Source organism: Rana temporaria, chromosome 1 (genome assembly GCF_905171775.1).
Source record: "Rana temporaria chromosome 1, aRanTem1.1, whole genome shotgun sequence".
In the NCBI taxonomy this organism is placed as follows: domain Eukaryota; kingdom Metazoa; phylum Chordata; class Amphibia; order Anura; family Ranidae; genus Rana; species Rana temporaria.
Window position 1 is genome coordinate 242,989,322 of NC_053489.1, and position 21,884 is coordinate 243,011,205.

Here is a 21,884-nt window from a genome sequence, read left to right on the forward strand (position 1 = left end):
GCGGCATCTGAAAAAACTCGGGGGAACAATCTGTTGGATGCGGGATAAACATGGAGATACCATTCCAATCACACGTGATCAAATCGCCTTGGACGTCTGCTAGCAGCTTGACCGGCAAATCCGAATCCTGAAGAGCCAGTAATCAGGACACAATCGCCCTACCCTGAGGAATGATCCTCATGGCATGGTTTAGCATCCCCAACAGGGACTGCAAGTCCCTCTTGGAACACGGGGAACGGACAAACCGATGGATGACCTGGTGAATCCTGACCAATTTCCCCACGGGCAGACTAGCAACCATGAGATTGGAGTCCAGCGTGATCCCCAAAAAGGTGATGACTTTGGCTGGACCTTCCATCTTATGAGCCGCTAGGGGGACATTTAAACCCGAAAACAATCCCGTGAGCACCTGCAGATCCCTGGGCGGGTCCCCAGGGTCTTCCAACAAAAGGAAGTCGTTGAGATAATGAATAACCCTCTGACAACCACCACAGTTATCCAGAATCCAATGCAGCGCCTGGGCAAAGGTGTCAAACAAAAACGGACTGCTTTTAGACCCAAGCGTTACCTTAGTGGCGAAAAAATACTGCCCTCGCCACTTGATGCCATGCCATTGCCAGAGTGCAGGACTGATGGGGAGCAGCTTGAACATGTCAGTAATGTCGGCTTTGGAAAGCCAAGCACCCCTACCTAACTGTAGGATGTGCTGGATAGCCAAATCAACTGACGAATACTTCAGCGAAAATTCCTCGGAGGGGATGAGAGAATTGAGGCTAGGAATGTAAGATTAATGAGGCGCGGACAAATCGTAAATCAAACGAAAATTTATTGGAAAACTTCCCAGAGACAACCCCAATGGGGCTAACCCTCCACATGCAAAAAGGCGATGACAGAAACGGACCGATCAAGAACCCTTTGGAGAGCTCCGCCTGCAGCAACTCATCGACAATGGCAGGGTTATTCTCTGCCGACATCAAATTGTTGCATTCAAACGTCTATGTTGGAAGGGTGATGAGGCCAGTATGAAAACCTGTGGAAAACCCCTCCAGCAAAAACTGTCTAACCGCGGCGCTGGTGATGGGTGGTCATCCAGGGAATCCCTCAGCAAGGAGATATTGATTCGGCATAGTCAGGACGTACCAAGCGGCTTGACCAGACAGGCGGACTTAGGGTGAGCTCTGAAGCAGTTGGCGCAAACGTGCAATAACCTGCATTGGTTGTAATTGCAACCCGAATAATTGTAGTTATTGCACAGCTGAGCTTCCCCCAGACAACGGATGGGTCTACCCATCTTGTCCACCTGCCCTGGGGGTCCCGCAGACCCCCCTGCCACCTGCTTGGAGGACCCCACCTGACTAGGGGACTCACCATTTGGACACCAGGCTGTGGTGTGAGCTGAAGACTGGCAGCTGGCACATACCGGAGACTTCTGATTGGCCAAATGCCTACAAAAGAGCTCCATGTCAACGCTGCCCCACCATGACACCACCTGGAAATGAGCCCAGGTGGCCGCCACTTTAGCCGCAAAGGACCGGTGATAATCATAAAAGATTGAGCCACCGTACTTATGTGCCAAATCCACAACCTTGTGAAGGTACAAATCCAATTCTTCCCTCCAACCTGGACTAACCGAACAGACAATGTCTCTGAAAATGCCAAATGCCAGCACAAACTCCGGTACACTGAGTTTGCGACTGAGCCTGGGATCTTTGGTTTTCAGTACCACTAACACCTCCCCACAAGCAAAAGACTTGTTCTCTGAAACATCCTGGGCTGCTATGAGCAGGGAGGCCAAATTAACATTCTTCCCTTCCAAGATATCCTTCTTGATATTGGCTGGGATGAAATGGGTCGGTGACACCATAGGTGGAGCAGCCAACGCTGAAGGTAAAGCTGTGACATTACCTGCATCTGGGCTTGGGAGCGCAGACACTGTGGGTGCTGCAACCACCTCAGCGCTGGCTGGTACCACTGCACTAGCTGAGGCCCGGGCCTCAATCACCTCCATCCTTTCTTGCAACTGCACCATGGAGGTAGACAGCGTGTTGAATCTGAACCAACGAGTTGTGCCCCGACGCATGTTCATCGCTGGTGGAAGGTGGTGACTGCGAAAGAGATGGGAAACATAACCTAAAAAGTTCCGCTTTCCTCGCTGTTGACGGGAAAGAAATGCCCTTGCGACGTAGTTCAGCAATGAGTCTGGGCACAGTCCAACTCCCTAAAGAAGGTGCACTTCCATGCTCCGAACCACTACGCGGAGTAGGTGGGACAAATGAGAACTCCTCGCTTTCTGCCACATGAGACATAATGAAATATAAGGAAAACAAACTTCAGACAATGAAAAATGAAAATGAAACGTCATAGCACCCCCTAAAAGTACAAATACGTGACCGCAGCGATGGCAGACCAATAGCGCGCAATCTACTGAACGTGACCCAAACAAGCTATGATAAATGAAATGAGCGAGCCCGAGCAACCTGCAGCGCGACAACAGGCAATTACAAACGAACACTCAGGGCTACGATACCCACAGGTCGTGGTGGGTATACGTAACAAGAGAAATGATGATGCAACACCAGACATGTGATATACGGGCGAGAAGATTGTGGTCCAAACAATCATTTAAACGAAACCTCAGCCTGTACGGAACTGTAGACGTGACAGATCCTGAAAGCAACTGGACCTGAGCAAAACTACCTGAACCCATGAAAGCAAGCATACGTACGCACCTTCTGACTCAGAGAGAAACACTGAAATCCACCTGAAAAAATAATACCACATGCACCAGCATTGAAATGACTGAATGATATGGTTATGACAGAAAAGAAATGAAATGTGGTCAATAACCTGAAATGACAACCCCCCTGCAACCCCAGCTCCAGCGCCCCCTATGAAATGCCCAGTGCGGCAGTAAGGCCCCCCCCCCCCCGACGAGCACATGGCGCAGTGCCTGAAGGCGGATCCGAGCCCCCCAAGGTCCCTCCACAGTCGCACGGCAAGGAGCTAGTGAAGATTCCATACTTGCAAGCTAACTAGGTGCTGCGCCCCCCTCCCCCCCCACAGCCGTGACATGCCATGACACAGCACAGAAATCCACCCCCCTGGCACAGCCTCCCCCCAACCCCTGAATGGACTACAACACCAGACCTGAGACAAACAAAACACATGACAAACATGACCATACTGACAGAACGCCAATGGACCATGCGGCTAAGCCGGACGCCCCCGCAACATCCGCCACCCCCCCCGCACTGATGCACCCCCCCCCCCCCTTAGACACCAACTGCAGCCTACATGAGAAATAGGTGCATGCACAGAACTGGCCAAATGTGACAAGCATGAAAGTTGCAGTTGGGCCCCCAGACATCTACCGAGCCCAGAGGTATGGCAGCAAGCCAAAAGGGAAGCCAAAGGAAGACGAGCCGACGAGGGACACGCCAGAGGAGGGAGGATATATACTCCCCCAGACTCCTCCTCCGGCCAGCCTTCTAACAAGTTCACCTTCAACCTTTGTGATATAAATGAAAATGAGAAAATAAATCAATATATTGCTCCGCTCATCTGGCTAATTTAATGCAAGCAGCCCCAAAATAGTAATTTCCATATAGCACATTGCAATATCACAGCTCCAATCACACACACACACCATGAAGTGCTCGGAAAGATTAACACAAATGAAGGAATCCTGCAGCGTTTTCCAGTGTGATATGGTAGAAAGAATCTCCAACATCTCTTTAAATATGCATGCTCCCTGCTGATCTATGTCAGCAAACTGAGCAAGCTCAGGGACCATGCACATTTTCCATCCTAGATTGAGTAGATTCCCCCAGAGGTTCTCTCCCTAGTGAATAGATTGCATTCATATTTTTGCCACCCAAATGCATTATTTGAAATTTTTCCACATTAAACCTCATTTGCCATGTAGTTGCCCACCCCATTCATTTGTTCAGATCTTTTTGCAAGGTTTCCACATCCTGTGGATAAGTTATTGCCTTGCTTAGCTTAGTATTGTCTGCAAATATGGAGATTGAACTGTTTATCCCATCCTCCAGATCATTTATGAACAAATTAAACAGGACTGGTCCCAGCACAGAACCCTGGGGGACCCCACTACCCACCCCTGACCATTCCGAGTATTTCCCATTTATCACCACCCTCTGAACTCACCCTTGTAGATAGTTTTCAATCCATGTACTCACCCTATGGTCCATGCCAACGGACCTTACTTTGTACAGTAAACGTTTATGGGTAAATGTGTCAAATGCTTTTGCAAGATCCCTATCTAGTTTCCACTTTTTATATATCTTACTGAACAATAGAAAATGTGAAATGATTATCTAGAAGAGTGAACGTGATGTATTGATCTGTGTGTCTCAGGGAAGGAACATACTCATGGTCCAGCACACCATTAGCCAGGGGCCCCTGGAACTGCTGAAGCTGAAGGATGCTCTCAAAATTATCCACACGCTGGTCTGAATTCTCCATGTGGGCTGGCAAATGGCAGTTCAGGAAACACACCATGTGACCAAACAAGGACAATCGAATGCTAACTCCACCTTTGTTACCCTAAAAAGGAAACAAAGAAGAATCTGGCTATAAATAACAGCACTGGGTCCAAAGTATTCACAAACTATGATTATTTATTATTAAATTGGTAGATTTACTAAAGGCAAGTGAGCTTGGCAAATGTGGGGAAGCTGCGCTGACTTCTATCATCCAATCATATGCAAGCAAAAAAAAATGTTAATTTTTTTTTTTTTTTTTTTTACAAAGTACAACTTCTCCTGCAAAGTGAACAGCATATTTAATGCCTTTAGTAAATCAACCTCACAGTGTAACTCATTTTTACAGAAATGTATTTGACTTCTATAACTGCAATGCAATTCATTCTGAAATATGATGCTAGCAAAGTTACTTTTCCAATTTAAAATGCAACCATCTATAATATTCTGCAACTGCCAGCTGGGTCTTTTCCTCTCTCGGGTACCGCAGTAAAAACTCAAATTACACGCCGTCTGCTAGATAAAATGCAGCATCTCCATCATTAGTTGGTAATAGATTTCAAGCCTGGGGTCTCCAAACTATGTTCTTCCAGTTGTTAGGGAACTGCAAATCATGCCTAGTCATGTCTGTGAATGTCAGTTTTACAATGCCTCATGGGACGTGTAGTTCCGCAACAGCAGGAGGGCCGTAGTTTGGAGAACCTTGTACTAAAGCAACATAGGGTTGCACCGATCCCGTTTTTTTTTTATCGGCAAGGAAAAGTACCGATACTTTCAGTCAAGTACTCGCTGATACCGAGCACCGATACCAATACAAAAATGTGCACTACAAAGAATTGCATGCGATATGAACAGGAATGCAGTGTGATTTCTGTCTGAATCGCATGGGATTTCTCCCACTGCTCCTATGTGTGTGTATAAAACGGGAAAAGCGTCATCTAGTGGGCAGTTAAAAAAAATGTTAGAACTCACAGTACATGCAAAATAATCTACATAGGTGCCAAAGGTAGCAAATCAGGGTTGTGGAGGTGCTCCCAGGGTTGGAGGAGAATTTTCCGGGACCCCCGTGGGGATAGGGTGGAAGTGATGCCAGCTGGGCCCTGTGAGCACCTCTAATGCCGCGTACACACTATCATTTTATGTGATGAAAAAAACGTCATTTTCTGTGAAGTAAAAAACGACGTTTTTGAAACTTCAATTTTCAAAAACGATGTTGCCTACACACCATCGTTTTTTCACAATGCTCTAGCAAAGCGAGGTTACGTTCACCACGTTTTTCCATTGAAGCTCGCTTCATAACTAGCTTCTGGGCATGCGCGGGTGTAAAAACGTTGTTTTAAACGTCGTTTTTTGCTACACACGGTCAATTGTGAAGTAAAAAACGACGTTTTGAAAAACGACACATAAAATTGAAGCATGCTTCAATTTTTTTGTCGTTTTTCACAAGACATAAAACAACGTTTTCCCCCACACACGGTCATTTAAAGTGACGTTTTTAAAAACGTCTTTTTTTTTCACCAGTGATGGTGTGTACGCGGCATAACGGCCTGTGCATGCAGGCTCTATGTACTGTCCCAATAATTTTTCAACAGCCCACTAGATGGCGCTTTAATCCCTTTCTATACACACACACAGGAGCGGTGGGGAAATTGCATGCCATTCAGAGAGGAATGGCCCCACATTCCTGTTTAAATCGCATGTGATTCTTTGCAGTGCGATTTGCGCCCATTCATTTTTTTATCAATGCAAATCGCACTGCTAAGTATTGGTTTTAGTATCGGGAGCATTTGGGCGAGTGCCGATACTCGCCCAAATGCTTGGTATGGGCACCATTCCGATATCGGTGCATCCCTTTTACAACATGTTTGTACAATCTCCTTAAAGCCTAGTACACACTATCTTTTTTTTTTTTTTTGCGTTCAACCCATCATCGCCTTTTTTGGTCATGCTCCTTCGACAAAAGCCGAATGTTCGACCAGATTCTGTCAGACCAGCAGCAGTACACACAGGCTTAATGCCGGCCGGTTCAATACTGCCTGATATTCGGCCCGTGTGTACTGCCCTTTAGGTTTACCAAGATTCAGACAGTACAATAGCCTATTGACTGGGTAAAGATTGAACATATTGAATGGGCAGGCACTTACATTAAGGGGTTGCGCTCCTTTGTGCAAGCTCCTGGAGATTTAGAGGATGATTTACTAAAAGCAAATAGGCTGTTCGCTTTACAAGAACATTTTCACTTTACAAGAGAAGTTTTCCTTAGCTGAGATAATGAGATGGAAATTTACTTTGAAGAGTACCCAGTCACGTGCAAAGAAAATAAAAGAAAAAATCCTTGAAAATGATTTAATAATTGAAGTCAGCAGAATTTCACCTCGTTAACTAAGCAAGTAGAAAATGTCCTAACAAAGCGAATAATCTATTTGACTTAAATAAATCAACTTCAAAATCTCATGAAGCTTGCACAAAGATTACCCAATCTGATTACGTGTGTGGTAAGTTAAAGTGGTATTAAACCTAGAAGCAAACATTTATTATATTGCAGTTTACCATTCCTTAGATGTGATTTCTGCATTTATTTTCTTTTTTTTAGGCTTTCTTTCTTCTATAGTCATCAGTAAGTCCATTATTTTCAAAAGAACAAGCTCTCCAGCAGAATGTATCAGTTACAGAGGTGAAACAAACCATTTAACAATAACAGGGGTGCTTACAACAATCGGATTTCAATTATGTTTGTTTATATTTGCTGTAACTGCTTATAAAGTGTTAGCTGGAGTTAAGCTTAAATTTGTTAGTGTATTTAAATCTGCTAGCACACTCCCCTCCCCCCCAGACTGACAATGCTGTTGTCCATAGGTGCCCCTATACCCTTTCATTCAGAGCGGGGACAGGAGGTATGTTACTGACTAGATCAGGTGAAAACAGAGGGGGAAAAGCCTAAAAAAAGAAAACGAAAGCAGCCACTACTGATTGGTAAGGTGCAATATATTACATTTTTGGTTTTGGGTTTAGTACTGCTTTAAAATAACTCCAACAAATCTTAAAATTGGCAAATTGCATATGATATATTGCATTCATGAAAAACCGCCAGTTAGATCAAGAGACAGAAGCTAAGTGTTATATGCACCACTAAAGTTTTCCTCTAAAAATCCAATCAGGTATTAGTCATTGAAGATGCCAATCAAATAAAAAGACCAATGAGAAGGCTGGGATGTAGAAGAACGTGCGGCCAACCTCGCCTTGTGTATTTTTTTTATGCCCAGTTTAAATTGCCCAGGTTGGTTTTCTTGTTTGCTTTAGGAAACTGAAACATTTACTAGACCATATGTGTTAATGTGTAACTTGGATAACAGCTTAGAGAATGCCATCTATTTATACGGCCTACAACAATAGCGCTGAGCACACAGTATGTGTATGCAAAACCTCTCCTCCATCTCTTATTACAAATGTGTAATGACATTTATATCTGTGGAGGGGATACAAAGGTATAAACGTGAATAGAGTGTGTGTGCAGAGTTCCTTTAACCACTAAAGCCGCGTACACACGGTCGGTCAAAACCGATGAAAACGGACTGAAAGACCTTTTCATCGGACCAAACCGACCGTGTGTGGGCCCCATCGGTCAGTTATCCTTCGGTCCAAAAATTTAGAACGTGCTTTAAAATTGAACCGATGGATGCTAACCGATAGGTAAAACCGATGGTTAGTACGCAAAAGCATCGGTAAAAACCCGCGCATGCTCAGAATCAAGTCGACGCATGCTGGGAAGCATTGAACTTAATTTTTCTCTGCACGTCGTTGTGTTTTACTTCACCACGTTGGACTCAATCCTTTTTTTATCTGATGGTGTGTAGGCACATCAGACCATCAGTCAGCTTCATAGGTTAACCTATGACAATGGTCCTCCGGACCGTTCTCATCGGATGGACTGATCTTGTGTACAGGGCTTAACTCTTAGTAGGTTAGCTTGCATAAACATTGTGATCACTAAGGGAGAAGAGACTGGGGAAATGCTTCCTCCTGCCTGCTTGCTCATGACATCATCTCAGCCTAGACAAAGTCACTGCACTGGAACTCAAGGATGTTTTTTAATGATAAAGGGTGGGGATTTTTTGAAAAATTATACCGGTGCTGTATATTGTGACATGCCAGGAATTGATTCATGAAGACTTGTAAAGTTACCTAACCACTTCCGGACCGCCCGCGTACATTTACTGCGGCAGGGCGGCCTGGTTGCACAAAATCACATACCTGTACGTGATTTCGTGCATGCGGGTTTGGGGTGTGCGCCGCCAGGCACGATGCTCCCGCTGTGATTGGACACAGCTGGAGCCAATCAGTGGGTCCGGCAGCCGTGATGGCCAACGCGACCCGCCGATTATTCACAGGAGAGACAGATCAGCAGTGTGCCGATGTAAACAAAGCATCATCTGTCAGGGAGGAAATTGAGAGATCTTGTTTTTCTGCTAAGCTGAATCACGATCTCTCTTTTCCTTCAGTGTAAAGGCCCATACACATGATCAGACTTTTTGACAACAAATGTCCGACGGACCTGTTTGATTGGACAAATGGACAATCCGACCGTCTATACCAGGGGTCCTCAAACTATGGCCCTCCAGTTGTTCAGGAACTACAATTCCCATCATGCCTAGTCATGTCTGTGAATGTCAGAGTTTTACAATGCCTCATGGGACTTGTAGTTCCGCAACAGCTGGAGGGCCGTAGTTTGAAGATCCCTGGTCTATACGCTCCATCGGACAATTGTTTTTGCTTTTTCATCGGAAAAAAATGTTCGCTGTGTATGCTCTCAAACTTTTCGAGAACAAATGTCCGATTGGAGCATAATCCGATCGTGTGTACACAAATCCATCGGACTAAAGTCCAAAGTACAAACACACATGCTCAGAACCAATGCTAAAGATCAGAAAACAATAGCAGAAGTTGCCCAAAGGGTGGCCGTAAAGAGCTTAAAAAAAACACGCGATTTGGTGAAAGGTGGCTGAAAAAGTCCTGCCGTGTGTATGCAAAACAAATTCACGGCCAACGCCCATTCGGAGCAAAATCTACGGAAAAGTCAGATGGAAGTCCGATCGTGTGTATGAGGCTTTACACTCCCACAGTTAGAAACACATCTCAGGGAACACATTTAACCCCTTGATCGCCCCCTAGTGTTAACCCCTTCCCTGCAAGTCACATTTATACAGTTATTAGTGCATTTTTATAGCACTGATCGCTGTATAAATGTCACTGGTCTCAAAAAAGTCTCAAAAGTGTCCGCTGCAATGTCGCAGTTCCGCTAAAAATCGCTAATCACCGCCATTACTAGTAAAAGTTTATAGCACAAAAAATAAAAACCGCAGAGGTGATCAAATACCAACAAAAGAAAGATCTATTTGTGGGAAAAAAAGGACATCAATTCTGTTTGGGTACAGCATTGCACGACTGCGCAATTTTCAGTTAAAGCGACGCAGTGCCAAATCGCAAAAAATGGCCTGGTCAGGAAGTGGGTAAAACCTTCCGGGGCTGAAGTGGTTAATCTTTAAACCAATGCTAATGCATGCAAATATCAAGTGATGTAATGTTGGTACATTCTTATACAAAAGTAATGTCTATTACTATAGTTGTTGTGCTTACCCAATAACCTCCAAGGCCAGTTCTAGTGCAGTCAGTCTGGACATCACGCAGAAAGGGCAAGTGAAAATACTTGGCAAACACCAACAATAGGCAACCTTGCATCCTAACCGAGCTGACCTAAGAAACATAAGACTATTGATAGAAATGACAAGACTAATGACAAGTTGGCAAATCTTTTCTAAGGAAAGGTAAGTAAAATACATTTCTTAAAGCTGTAGACAAGGAAGATATAACAAAATCTATTCTTTTATTCTCATATTTTTACAAAAGACTAGCGTACACAAATAAAAATAGAAATTCACCTCCTGTGATCCATTGTAAAGCAACCCTCTGAGCTGATCAGGATTCTATCACTTTAAAGAGCACGCTAAACACTGGCCCGGATTCAGAGAGCAATTGCGCCTGCGTAACCATAGTTACGCAGCGCAATTGCTGACTTGCTCCGGCGTTACGAATGCTCCTGAACACTGCAGCCTAAAATCTGCGTGGCATAAGGCTCTTATGCCACGCATATTTTAGGCTGCATGGCCGCTAGGGGGCGCTCCCATTGTGCTCAGTGTATAGTATGCAAATTGCATACTAACACCGATTCACAATGTTGCGCGAGCCCTGCGTACGCAAGTTACGTCGTTTCCGTACGGCGTGTTTAGCGTAAGGCTGCCCCTTCTAATAGTAGGGGCAGCCAATGCTAAAGGATACCCGTCGTTCCCGCGTCGCCAAATTTGAATTTCACGTCGTTTGCGTAAGTGATTTGTGAATGGCGCTGGACGCCATTCACGTTCACTTGGAAGCAAATGACGTCCTTGCGACGTCATTTGCCGCAATGCACGTCGGGAAAGTTTCCCGACGGAGCATGCGCTCTACGCTTGGCGCGGGAGCGCGCCTAATTTAACTGATTCCCGCCCCCTACGGGATCATTTACATTAGGCGCCCTTACGCAGGGCAATTTTAAAGAGCGCACACGCAATTTATGGAGCTACTGCTCCGTGAATCGCGCGCAGCGCAGATAATTTGCGGGGGCGCAGGGCAAAAACGCTGCCCTGTGCCTCCGTAAAAAAGGGGCAAATCTCTTTGAATCCGGGCCACTGTTAATATGTGTATAGGAAGGTAGAGCAGAGGGCAGCCTCATCAACGTCTGCTGCTCCTTCATTGTCCAATTGCATGCTGTGCCAGGTTTGACTAAGCTGTACTGCTTAAAGCTGAACTGTTTTAAAAAAAAATAAGTATTTTTGCATTTCCCCACGCATGTGCATGTTAAGTAAAGGAGCAGCTGAGGTTGGAGTCTGATGTCCTCATGCTGAGGAACATGAGGGCCCGCCCAAAACCCAGAGTGTCGCAGAGAAGAGGAGAGCACACAAAGGCTACTTTCACACTGGGGCACGGGGGCGTTAGCGGTAAAGCGCTTATAATTTTAGCAGCGCTTTACCGCTGTTATAGCAGCGCTTTTCGGATGCTCGTAACCCCTGCTTTCGGGCGAATTAAGGTTTGCAGCAGCCACCCTAATACTTACCTGAGTCCCATCTCAATCCAGCGATGTTGCATGAGACTCTCTCTCCTTATTGGCTGACACAGCAGCGGGAGCCAATGAAGAGAGAGAGGAGGTGGAGCTGAGTCTGAACACAGAGTAGGTGCCCCCATAGCAAGCTGTGGGGGCACTCGGCAGGAGGGAGGGGCCAGGAGCGCTGGCGTGGGACCCGAGAAGAGGAGGATCTGGGCTGCTCTGTGCAAAAACCACTGCAACAGAGCAGGTAAGTATAACATATTTGTTACTTTTAAACCCCCCCCCCCAAAAAAAAACACAAGATGTTAATATTACTTTAACCACTTGCCAACCAGCCGCTGCAGTTGTACTGCGGCAGGTTGGCTCGGCTGCATGAATTGCCGTAGCTGTATGTCAGCTCATACACGGCGATCCATTGGCCAGTGGGGGAGCCAATCAGCAGGTCAAGCGGACTCGATGTCCGCCGGCTGCCCGCGATTGTTCCCCACAGTGACAAAAAGGGGTTCTGCCATAGTAAACAAGGCAAATCTTGTTATCACACAGAGATCCTTTCTTTCTGCTATTCAGGAAGACAAATCTGTGTGTTGTCCAGGCAGCCCATCCCCCCCACATAGTTAGAAACATACTGTGGCAACATAGTTGACCCCTTTTGTTCCCCTGATGTTAACTCCTTCCCTGCCAGTGCCATTAGTGCAATGTCAGTGCATATTTCATATTGCACTGATCACTGTAATAATGTCACTAGTTCCCAAAAAAGTGTCAAAAATGTCAGTTAGGTGTCAGATCTGTCCCTCGCAATGTCGCAGTCCTGCTAAAAATCGCTGATCACCGTCATTACTAAAAAATTGCCATAAATCTATCCCCTATTTTGTAGACACTATGGCCCGGATTCACAAACAGCGGCGCATATTTATGCCGCCGTAGCGTATCTTCTTTACGCTACGCCGACGCAGCGCAGAGAGGCAAGCACTGGATTCACAAAGCTGCCAAATCTGCGCTGGGTTTTCTAGGCGTAAGCCGGCGTATGTGGAAGTGGGCGTGAGCCATGCAAATGAGGCGTGACCCCACGCAAATGATGGGCTGAGTCTCAGACAGATACGTATAATGAACGGCGCATGCGCCGTCCCTGTGGACGCATCCCAGTGCGCATGCTCAGAATCACGGTTTGGGTTGACATATTCTTTAATTTCGTTGCTGTCTGGAAGGGATGTCTGAATCACAAGACCGACTGCACAGCGTTACATATATTCTGGCAGATTAGATAGTATAATTCAGCTGTGTACTTAATTGCTTGCCTGGAGTTCAGCCTTGACATAATGGAGTGGATGATGGATGGGGGCAATTTACTAATTTACACGTGAAGTAAGGGTCAGTTAACATCTATATCATATGCAGCGGAATCTTCTTTAAATTACTGTATATCTGAAGTACTTCTGTAAATTCTGTTAACCTCACCTATCCTGTATAAAGACATAACTTGCATACAATATACTGAATACCATTCTATGCAAACTCTCATTAAATGTCAATTTCACCTTAACCTGATTTTTCTGTTTTACATTTGAGCCATGGGGGCTAAATCCCCCACAGTTGCAAGACGTCTACTAAACAATAAATCCATTCCGCTATCTGTAATTCCCAATTGTTTCTTGTACATTACTGTTTCTCCTCAGTAAGTTTTCCACCATCATCCGAGCGGTGAAAAGTCAGTCAGAACAGTTTACTGAGGTGGAACAGGAAGTGAGAAATTCAGACAAAGAAAAAAAACATTTAGAAGGGAAACTGAAGGAAAAGGTAAGTGAACCAACAATGCACTAGCTTAAAGTAACCTATTTAGAAAATAAAAAACAAACCTTTACAACCCCTTTAACCTCTTCTCGCCCGCCTCATGTAAATATACGTCGGCAGAATGGCACGGACAGGCACATCAACGTACCTGTACGTGCCTGCCTAGACGTGGGTCGGGGGTCCGATCGGGACCCCCCCCCTGCTACATGCGGCGGTCGGATCCCCTCGGGGAGCGATCCGGGACGACGGCGCGGCTATTCGTTTATAGCCGCTCCATCGCGATCGCTCCCCGGAGCTGAAGAACGGGGAGAGCCGTATGTAAACACGGCTTCCCCGTGCTTCACTGTGGCGGCGTATCGATCGAGTGATCCCTTATATAAGGGAGACTAGATCGATGACGTCAGTCCTACAGCCACACCCCCCTACAGTTGTAAACACACACAAAGTCAACACTAACTCCTACAGCGCCCCCTGTGGTTAACTCCCAAACTGCAACTGTCATTTTCACAATAAAGAATGCAATTTAAATGCATTTTTTGCTGTGAAAATGACAATGGTCCCAAAAATGTGTCAAAATTGTCCAAAGTGTCCGCCATAATGTCGCAGTCACGAAAAAAAAACGCTGATCGCCGCCATTAGTAGTAAAAAAAAAATAATTAACAAAAATGCAATACAACTATCCCCTATTTTGTAAACGCTATAAATTTTGCGCAAACCAATCAATAAACGCTTATTGCGATTTTTTTTTTACCAAAAAATAGGTAAACGAATACGTATCGGCCTAAACTGAGGAAAAAATCAATTTTTAGATATGTTTTTGGGGGATATTTATTATAGCAAAAAGTAAAAAATATTGCATTTTTTTCAAAATTGTCGCTTTATTTTTGTTTATAGCGCAAAAAATAAAAACCGCAGAGGTGATCAAATACCACCAAAAGAAAGCTCTATTTGTGGGGAAAAAAGGACGCCAATTTTGTTTGGGAGCCACGTCGCACGACCGCGCAATTGTCTGTTAAAGCGACGCAGTGCCGAATTGTAAAAACCCTTTGGGTCATTTAGCTGCATATTGGTCCGGTCCTTAAGTGGTTAAAGAGGCTGCATATTAAGTTTAGATAAAAATAAGATTAGGGGTAATAATTTCACATGATCTGCTAGTTATCTGAAGCTACTGTAATATAAAACTGTATGTACCATATGTAGTATGTATGTAGACATACATGCTGTATGTACCAAGCATGGGTTATGACAGTGGACAAGGATATACCAAGAGCAATTATTAAGAGTGTGAAACAATCTTCAGCAGGAGAGGAGAAAATCTATATGGAAGCCAACGAATCAATTTGTGGTAAAGCACATCCATATACACAGAGGGTGACCTGAATACACAGTAAGCAAGATGTCAGAGACATGTAAATAGAAAGCTGACGATAGACTGTGGAACACACAAAGTTGGCCTGTTGCTCACCAGCACATAGCTAAATGGACTCAGCACATCCATAAACAGCTCACTCCACTGATCCGAAAAGAGCGCATCTTTCAGACGCTTATTGATCATGGAGTTGACCTCCTGTAACCTATGGAAAGACAATAAAGGGAGAGTTATATATGGCACCAGTTACATTTTATTTATGCAGTGCCATATTCATGAATAGAGGAACACAAATATTCATCTCACCCTATAACAAACATATCGGTCTTGCCATCTCCAGCATTAAGGCAGAGCAAGGAGGTGAGGTCTGTAGGTGGCACAGCACATCCAACATTCCAAGTAATAACATATACCCTAGGAAAGAAGACAGCGGATAAGATAATCACCAGACTGGATAAAGTACTATGTACTACTAAAGGAGACCATACATTAACCAATTTTTTTCCTTCAACCATGGGTTGGGGGTAAGAAAATTGCTTGATTCCCCCATCAACATCAATACAACCAGCTGGCCCATACATGGATTGAAATTCGTCCGGTTTCTGCTGAACCGGACAAATTGCAATCTATCTATTGGCGGCTTAAGACCAGACAAGCACTAGAGGTAGACAAACAAGCAGATTTTGAAGACCTTCTCTACCAATATCGGATAAGTGTATGGCACCCACTAATAGTCCTGTCTGATTGCTATTCACTCAAGTATCGTTTGAGCAGAAAGACAAATTCAGTTGCTCAGCAGTTACAATTGCATCTCTAAGTAGTTCACAAACTACCATTTAGCCCCCCCCCCCCCCCCCCCCCACACACACAACATATACAGTCAGGACCTGTTCACTACTCCCACACCACAACAGAATTGGCTGCTAAAGTTGAAGACCACAATTGTTGCACTTCACAGTGACATCATCACTGCACTGTACATACAGATGATACTCGAAAAAAAAGAGTAGATCGTGCAAAAGTTCATTTATTTCACTAATGCAACTTAAAAGGTGAAACGAATATATGAGATAGACTCATTGGGCCAGATTCACGTAGGTCGCCGCATCTTTGAGGCGGCGTAGCGTATTCTATTTACGCTACGCCGCCTTAAGTCAGAGAGGAAAGTGCTGTATTCTCAAAGCACTTGCCTCCTAAGTTACGGTGGCGTAGCGAAAATGGGGCTGGCGTAAGCGCGCGTAATTCAAATGATGAGGGGGGCGTGTTTTATTTAAATGAATGGTGACCCAACGTGATTGCCGTTTTTTACGAACGGCGCATGCGCCGTCCGTGTACATATGCCAGTGTGCATTGCGGCAAAGTACGCCGCAAGGACGTATTGGTTTCGACGTGAACGTAAATTACGTCCAGCCCCATTCACGGACGACTTACGCAAACGACGTAAAATTTAAAAATGTTGACGCGGGAACGACGGCCATACTCAACATTGGCTACGCCACCTAGGGGGCAGCTTTATCTTTACGCCGGCATACCTCTTACGGAAACGGCGTATCTTTACTGCGACGGGCAAGCGTACGTTCGTGAATCGGCGTATCTACTCATTTGCATATTCTACGCCAAACTCAATGGAAGCGCCACCTAGCGGCCAGCGTAAATATTGCACCCTAAGTTACGACGGCGCAGGCCATCGTATCTTAGGTAGGTTTAAGTGTATCTCAGTTTGAGCATACACTTAACCGGTTAACGCCCGCCCACTGTATATATACGTCCTCTTTTTAAAGATGGATATCTCGGTAACGGCAGCAGCTGCTGCCACAACCGAGGTATCCATCTCTTCAGTGGGCGGGCGTGTAAACGATAACGGCAGTCTCCGCGGCGGATTAGCCGCGAGATCGCCGTTATCGGTGGCGGGAGAGGGGCCCCCCCTCCCGCCGCTCTCCCGCACCCTCCGCCTCTTACCGTAGACGTCGGTAGCGGCGGAGGAGATCGGGTGCTGCTGCCTAGTGTGTGAGGACTCGAGTGAGGGCAAGATGGCCCCCACCCGTCCTCATAGCTTTGCTGGGTGGAAGTGACGTCAAAACGTCAGTCCCGCCCAGCGTCTTAAAGAGACAATTTTTTTGTTGTCATTTTTTTAAATGACAAAATTTCCATATTTTTTTTGCATTGAAGTCTAAATATGATATCTGAGGTCTTTTTGACCCCAGATCTCATATTTAAGAGGACCTGTCATGCTTTTTTCTATTACAAGGGATGTTTACATTCCTTGTAATAGGAATAAAAGTAATAAAAAAAATTTTTATTTCAGTGTAAAAAATTATAAAATCAATAAAAATAAATAAGAAAACAAAAAAAAAATTTAAAGCGCCCCGTCCCGACGAGCTCGAGCACAGAAGCGAACACATACGCGAGTAGCGCCCGCATATGAAAACGGTGTTCAAACCACACAAGTGAGGTATCGCCACGATCATTAGAGCGAGAGCAATAATTATAGCCCTAGACCTACTCTGTAGCTCAAAAAATGCAACCTATAGAATTTTTTAAACGTTGCCTATCGAGATTTTTAAGGGTAAAAGTTTGACGCCATGCCACGAGCGGGCGCAATTTTAAAGCGTGACATGTTGGGTATCATTTTACTTGGCGTAACATTATCTTTCACAATATATAAAAAAATTGGGCCAAATTTATTGTTGTCTTATTTTTTAATTCAAAAAAGTGAATTTTTTCCCAAAAAAAGTGTGCTTGTAAGACCGTTGCGCAAATATGGTGTGACAAAAAGTATTGCGATGACCGTCATTTTATTCTCTAGGGTGTTAAAAAAAATATATATATATATAATATTTGGGGGTTTTAAGCAATTTTATAGCAAAAAAACTGTTTTAGTCTTGTAAACGCCGAATCTGAAAAACAGGCTTGGGGCTTAAGTGGTTAAACATACGACGGCTTAGATTCCGAGTTACGTCGGCGTATCTACTGATACGCCGGCGTAACTCTTTGTGAATCTGGCCCATTACATGCAAAGCAAGAAAATTTAAGTTGTGATTTGTCATAATTGTGATGATTATGGCTTACAGCTCATGAAAACCCCAAATCTGCAATCTCAGAAAATTTGAATATTGTGAAAAGGTGGAATATTCTAGGCTCTAAGTGTCCCCCTCTAATCAGCTAATTAAGCCATAACACCTGCAAAGGGTTCCTGAGTCTTTAAATGGTTTCTCAGTCTGGTTCAGTAGGAATCACAATCATGGGAAAGACTGCTGACCTGACAGTTGTGCAGAAAACCATCATTGACACCATCCATAAGGAGGGAAAGCCTCAAAAGGTAATTGCAAAAGAAGTTGGACGTTCCCAAAGTGCTGTATCAAAGCACATTAATAGAGAGTTACGTGAAAGGGAAAAGTGTGGAAGAAAAAGGTGCAAAAGCAGCAGGGATGACCACAGCCTGGAGAAGATTGTCAGGAAAAGGCTATTCAAAAGTGTTGGGGGCTTTCACAAGGAGTGAACTGAGGCTGGAGTCAGTGCATCAAGAGCCACCACACACAGACGGACCCTGGACATGGGCTTCAAATGTCGTATTCCTTTTGTCAAGCCACTCCTGAACAACAAACGTCAGAAGCGTCTTCCCGGGGCTAAAGAAAAACGTCCTTTCTGATGAGAGCAAATTTTGCATCTCATTCGGAAACCAATGACCCAGAGTATGGAGGAAGAATGGAGAGCCACACTGCAAGAAGCTTGAAGTCCAGTGTGAAGTTTCCACAGTCTGTGTTGATTTGGGGAGCCATGTCCTCTGCTGGTGTTGGTCCACTGTGCTTCATTAAGTCCAGGGTCAACACAGCCGGTTACCAAGAGATTTTGGAGCACTTCATGCTTCCTTCCGCAGACAAGCTCTATGGAGATGCTGATTTCATTTTCCAGGAGGACTTGGCACCTGCCCACACTGCCAAAAGCACCAAAACCTGGTTCAATGACCGTGGGATTACTGTGCTTGATTGGCAAGGAAACTCGCCTGACCTGAACCCCATAGAGAATCTATGGGGCATTGCCAAGAGAAATATGAGAGACATGAGACTGAACAATGCAGAAGAGCTGAAGGCCGCTATTGAAGCATCCTGGTCTTCCATAACACCTCAGCAGTGCCACAGGCTGATAGCTTCCATGCCACGCCGCATTGAGGCAATAATTGCTGAAAAAGGGGCCCAAACCAAGTACTGAGTACATATGCATGTTTCTACTTTTCAGAGGTCCGGTATTGTTCTATGCTCAATCCTTGTTTTATTTATTGCATGTAATATTCTAATTTTCTGAGATTGTGAATTTGGGGTTTTCATGACCTGTAAGCCACAATCATCACAATTATGACAAATCACGGCTTGAACTATCTTGCTTTGCATGTAATGAGTCTATCTCATATATTAGTTTCACCTTTTAAGTTGCATTAGTGAAATAAATGAACTTTTGCACCATATTCTAATTTTTTGAGTATCACCTGTATCTATGGGAAGTAAGCAGAGCTGCGGGAGGGGCTCAGCAGGCTCCACCCACCACAGGCTGCCTGCATAGAAATACAGGAAAGGGCGGATACAAGACCAGTCACCCTGTACAAGGAGAGAGAGCATCAGTGACTAGTCTTTATTACAGGAAGTTAATACACATAGGCAAAGTTTCATACTGAATTACTGCACAGATCTGGAAGAAATACACAAATCACTCTAAAATTCAGGTAAGAAAATCACCACAGGTAACTAAGACCATTACAATGTCAAAAGAAAGAAAAGCGGTCATTTCACAAGATGTGGCAGGTTTGTTATCATAGTCTGCCTATGACTGGGTACAGATAGCATTATCTGCAAGGTCTTTACACACTGCTATACAGATTAACACTTCTCTATCTAAGAAGAGGAAAGCAGAGTATCATCCTCTCTTATGCTCCATACAGATAGTGTTGCCTGATGTAAACCCAATTTTTAATTTATTTTTTAATTAAGGCTTCCACCATGTACAGTATAGGATTTCATGTCATCTGTGCACAGTCTTGCCACAAAGAGTTAATCCAGCTCTGAGCAATCCTATTATCTTTTTTTCAGTGAGATAAAAACTGACACACAGAGAAATAGGGGTTAGTTTCTCCCCCTTGCTGTGAGTGACAGGTGATTTACATATGTCATGCAGGAGCCTGAGAGAGACATTCTGTGTACTTCAGATCCCCTCCTCTTTTCTTCTCCAGCTCTTCCCAGGATTGACTGATCCACCCCTCACAGCATGATTGGTAATGCTGAAGTCATGTGGTGACTTTTCTGGATTTTGACTGGATGTTAGTGATCATAGCAAAAGTTGAGTGTAAGAAATACACAGGAGAAAATGCATATTGACAAGGGGAGTATAACCCACCGTGCTCCGGACAACAGACCCACCCACAGAATCTGCTGTTTTTTAGGTCTCATAACAGAGAGAGGGGAGACATTTGACAGGTAAGGATACATGCAGGAGGCATGTATATCCTTATAGATAACCACTATGGCAGTAGTTTGGAAAGCATGAGAGTGGGTTTACAGCCACTTTAAGCAGTGAACACATTGGCCTATATTCCTGCCAAGTAAATGCCACTCACATTGTAAGGATTAGGGCCGAAACAACTAATTGATTAATCGACAACTAATCGATTATGAAATTAATCGATTACAATTTTCATAATCGATTAATCGGCCAGTAACATAATGGGGTTAAAAAAACTAAAATTAGCCCTTTATAGTACAAAAAAGCAAATCGCTACTGTAAATATTACTTTCACTGTTCCACAGTAAAAAATTAACCCCTTACAGTAGCGATTATTTGCTCTTTTTGTACTTATTTTTGTTTTTTTAACCCCCATTATGTTACTAAACATCTCAAGCCTGGGTCACACCTCTTTTTTTTGGTGCTTTTTGCAGAAACACACTACAGTTCATTTACATGTTTTCCTATGGGACACGTTCACATCCATGATTTTTTTTCGGCTGCTGCGGATTTGAAAAGGGGCAAGGACTTTTTAACGCAAAACGGTGCTATTTTGTTTTTTTTTGTTCAATATACTTCAATGGAGAAGCTGCAGAAAAGCATGTTATGTGTTTTTTTTGCGGCAATTTGTGTTTTGTAATCTGCCCAACAACAAATTGGCCCAAAAAAAAAAAAAAAAAATGCAAATTTTTTTTTTCTTCTAAGGCTATTATCCAATTGATCGAAACAATCGGCCAACTTATCGATTATGAAAATAATCGTTAGTTGCAGCCCTAGTAAGGATACTATGACTATAGGGTCTAGACCTGGCCATACACTGTGCAAATTTCTGGACACTACACCCTACACCTGGGGTATGAAGCACACAAGGGCAAAATAAAATGTAAATATCTGATGAGCACCTTCACCCTGCATCCATTGCACCAGATATTGATGCGTTAGTTTATAAAAAAAAAACGTGTCAAATATCACATTAGCATTATGTTGCCCTCTTTTGCTTTTATAATAAAAAGTACAAAAAAATGAAGTTCTATTACATTATCTATATCAGTGGTACATTAGGTACATTATCTATATCAGTGATTGTTAACTTTTTTTTGCTGATCAGCTATCCTTATTGTTAGTGTATTTTATGTGCAGCCCAAGACAATTCATCTTCTTCCAATTTGGCCAGGAAGGTCAAAAGGTTGGACACCCCCGAGCTCTACACTATTCATAGTGCATGGCATTTAGTCATTTAGGATAGATATCTCTCATAAGTGCTGAACTCAGACATTTGTACTAAATATCATTTGATCAATTATTTCATATCCTTCATACATCTGTCACTAATCTCAGTCTTAATTAATCTCGCCTCAGTGAACCAGTAATGGTAATTTAAATCCCCCAAGATTTCCCTACAAAGGTCCCTATCTCGTGTATTAGAACCCAACTGAATGCAACAATGTAAGGTTGTACCAAGGGAGGGCTTTTTATTAAAATGTAAAATTCAAAGTACATTCCATCCAACTGAAAAGCAGACCAATCCACTGCTTAAATTGTTTTCAACATTTTTTAAACAACATCTCAAAAATGTAGCGAGTTGCTCATTCAATTTGCT

The 21,884-nt window shown here is 43.9% G+C and overlaps 1 protein-coding gene across 1 annotated transcript in view; it reads right to left on the reverse strand.

The window, feature by feature from the left end:
* The window catches only part of INPP5J (inositol polyphosphate-5-phosphatase J), a 55,050-nt gene that overhangs the window by 15,048 nt on the left and 18,118 nt on the right, over positions 1–21,884 (reverse strand). Inside the window, exons 3-6 of the mRNA XM_040352185.1 lie at positions 15,101–15,208; positions 14,891–14,999; positions 10,137–10,253; positions 4,391–4,566 (exon numbers count right to left, since the gene is read on the reverse strand). Of these exons, the coding sequence (XP_040208119.1) occupies positions 4,391–4,566; positions 10,137–10,253; positions 14,891–14,999; positions 15,101–15,208 (510 nt within the window). The remainder of the gene's footprint in view (positions 1–4,390; positions 4,567–10,136; positions 10,254–14,890; positions 15,000–15,100; positions 15,209–21,884) is intronic.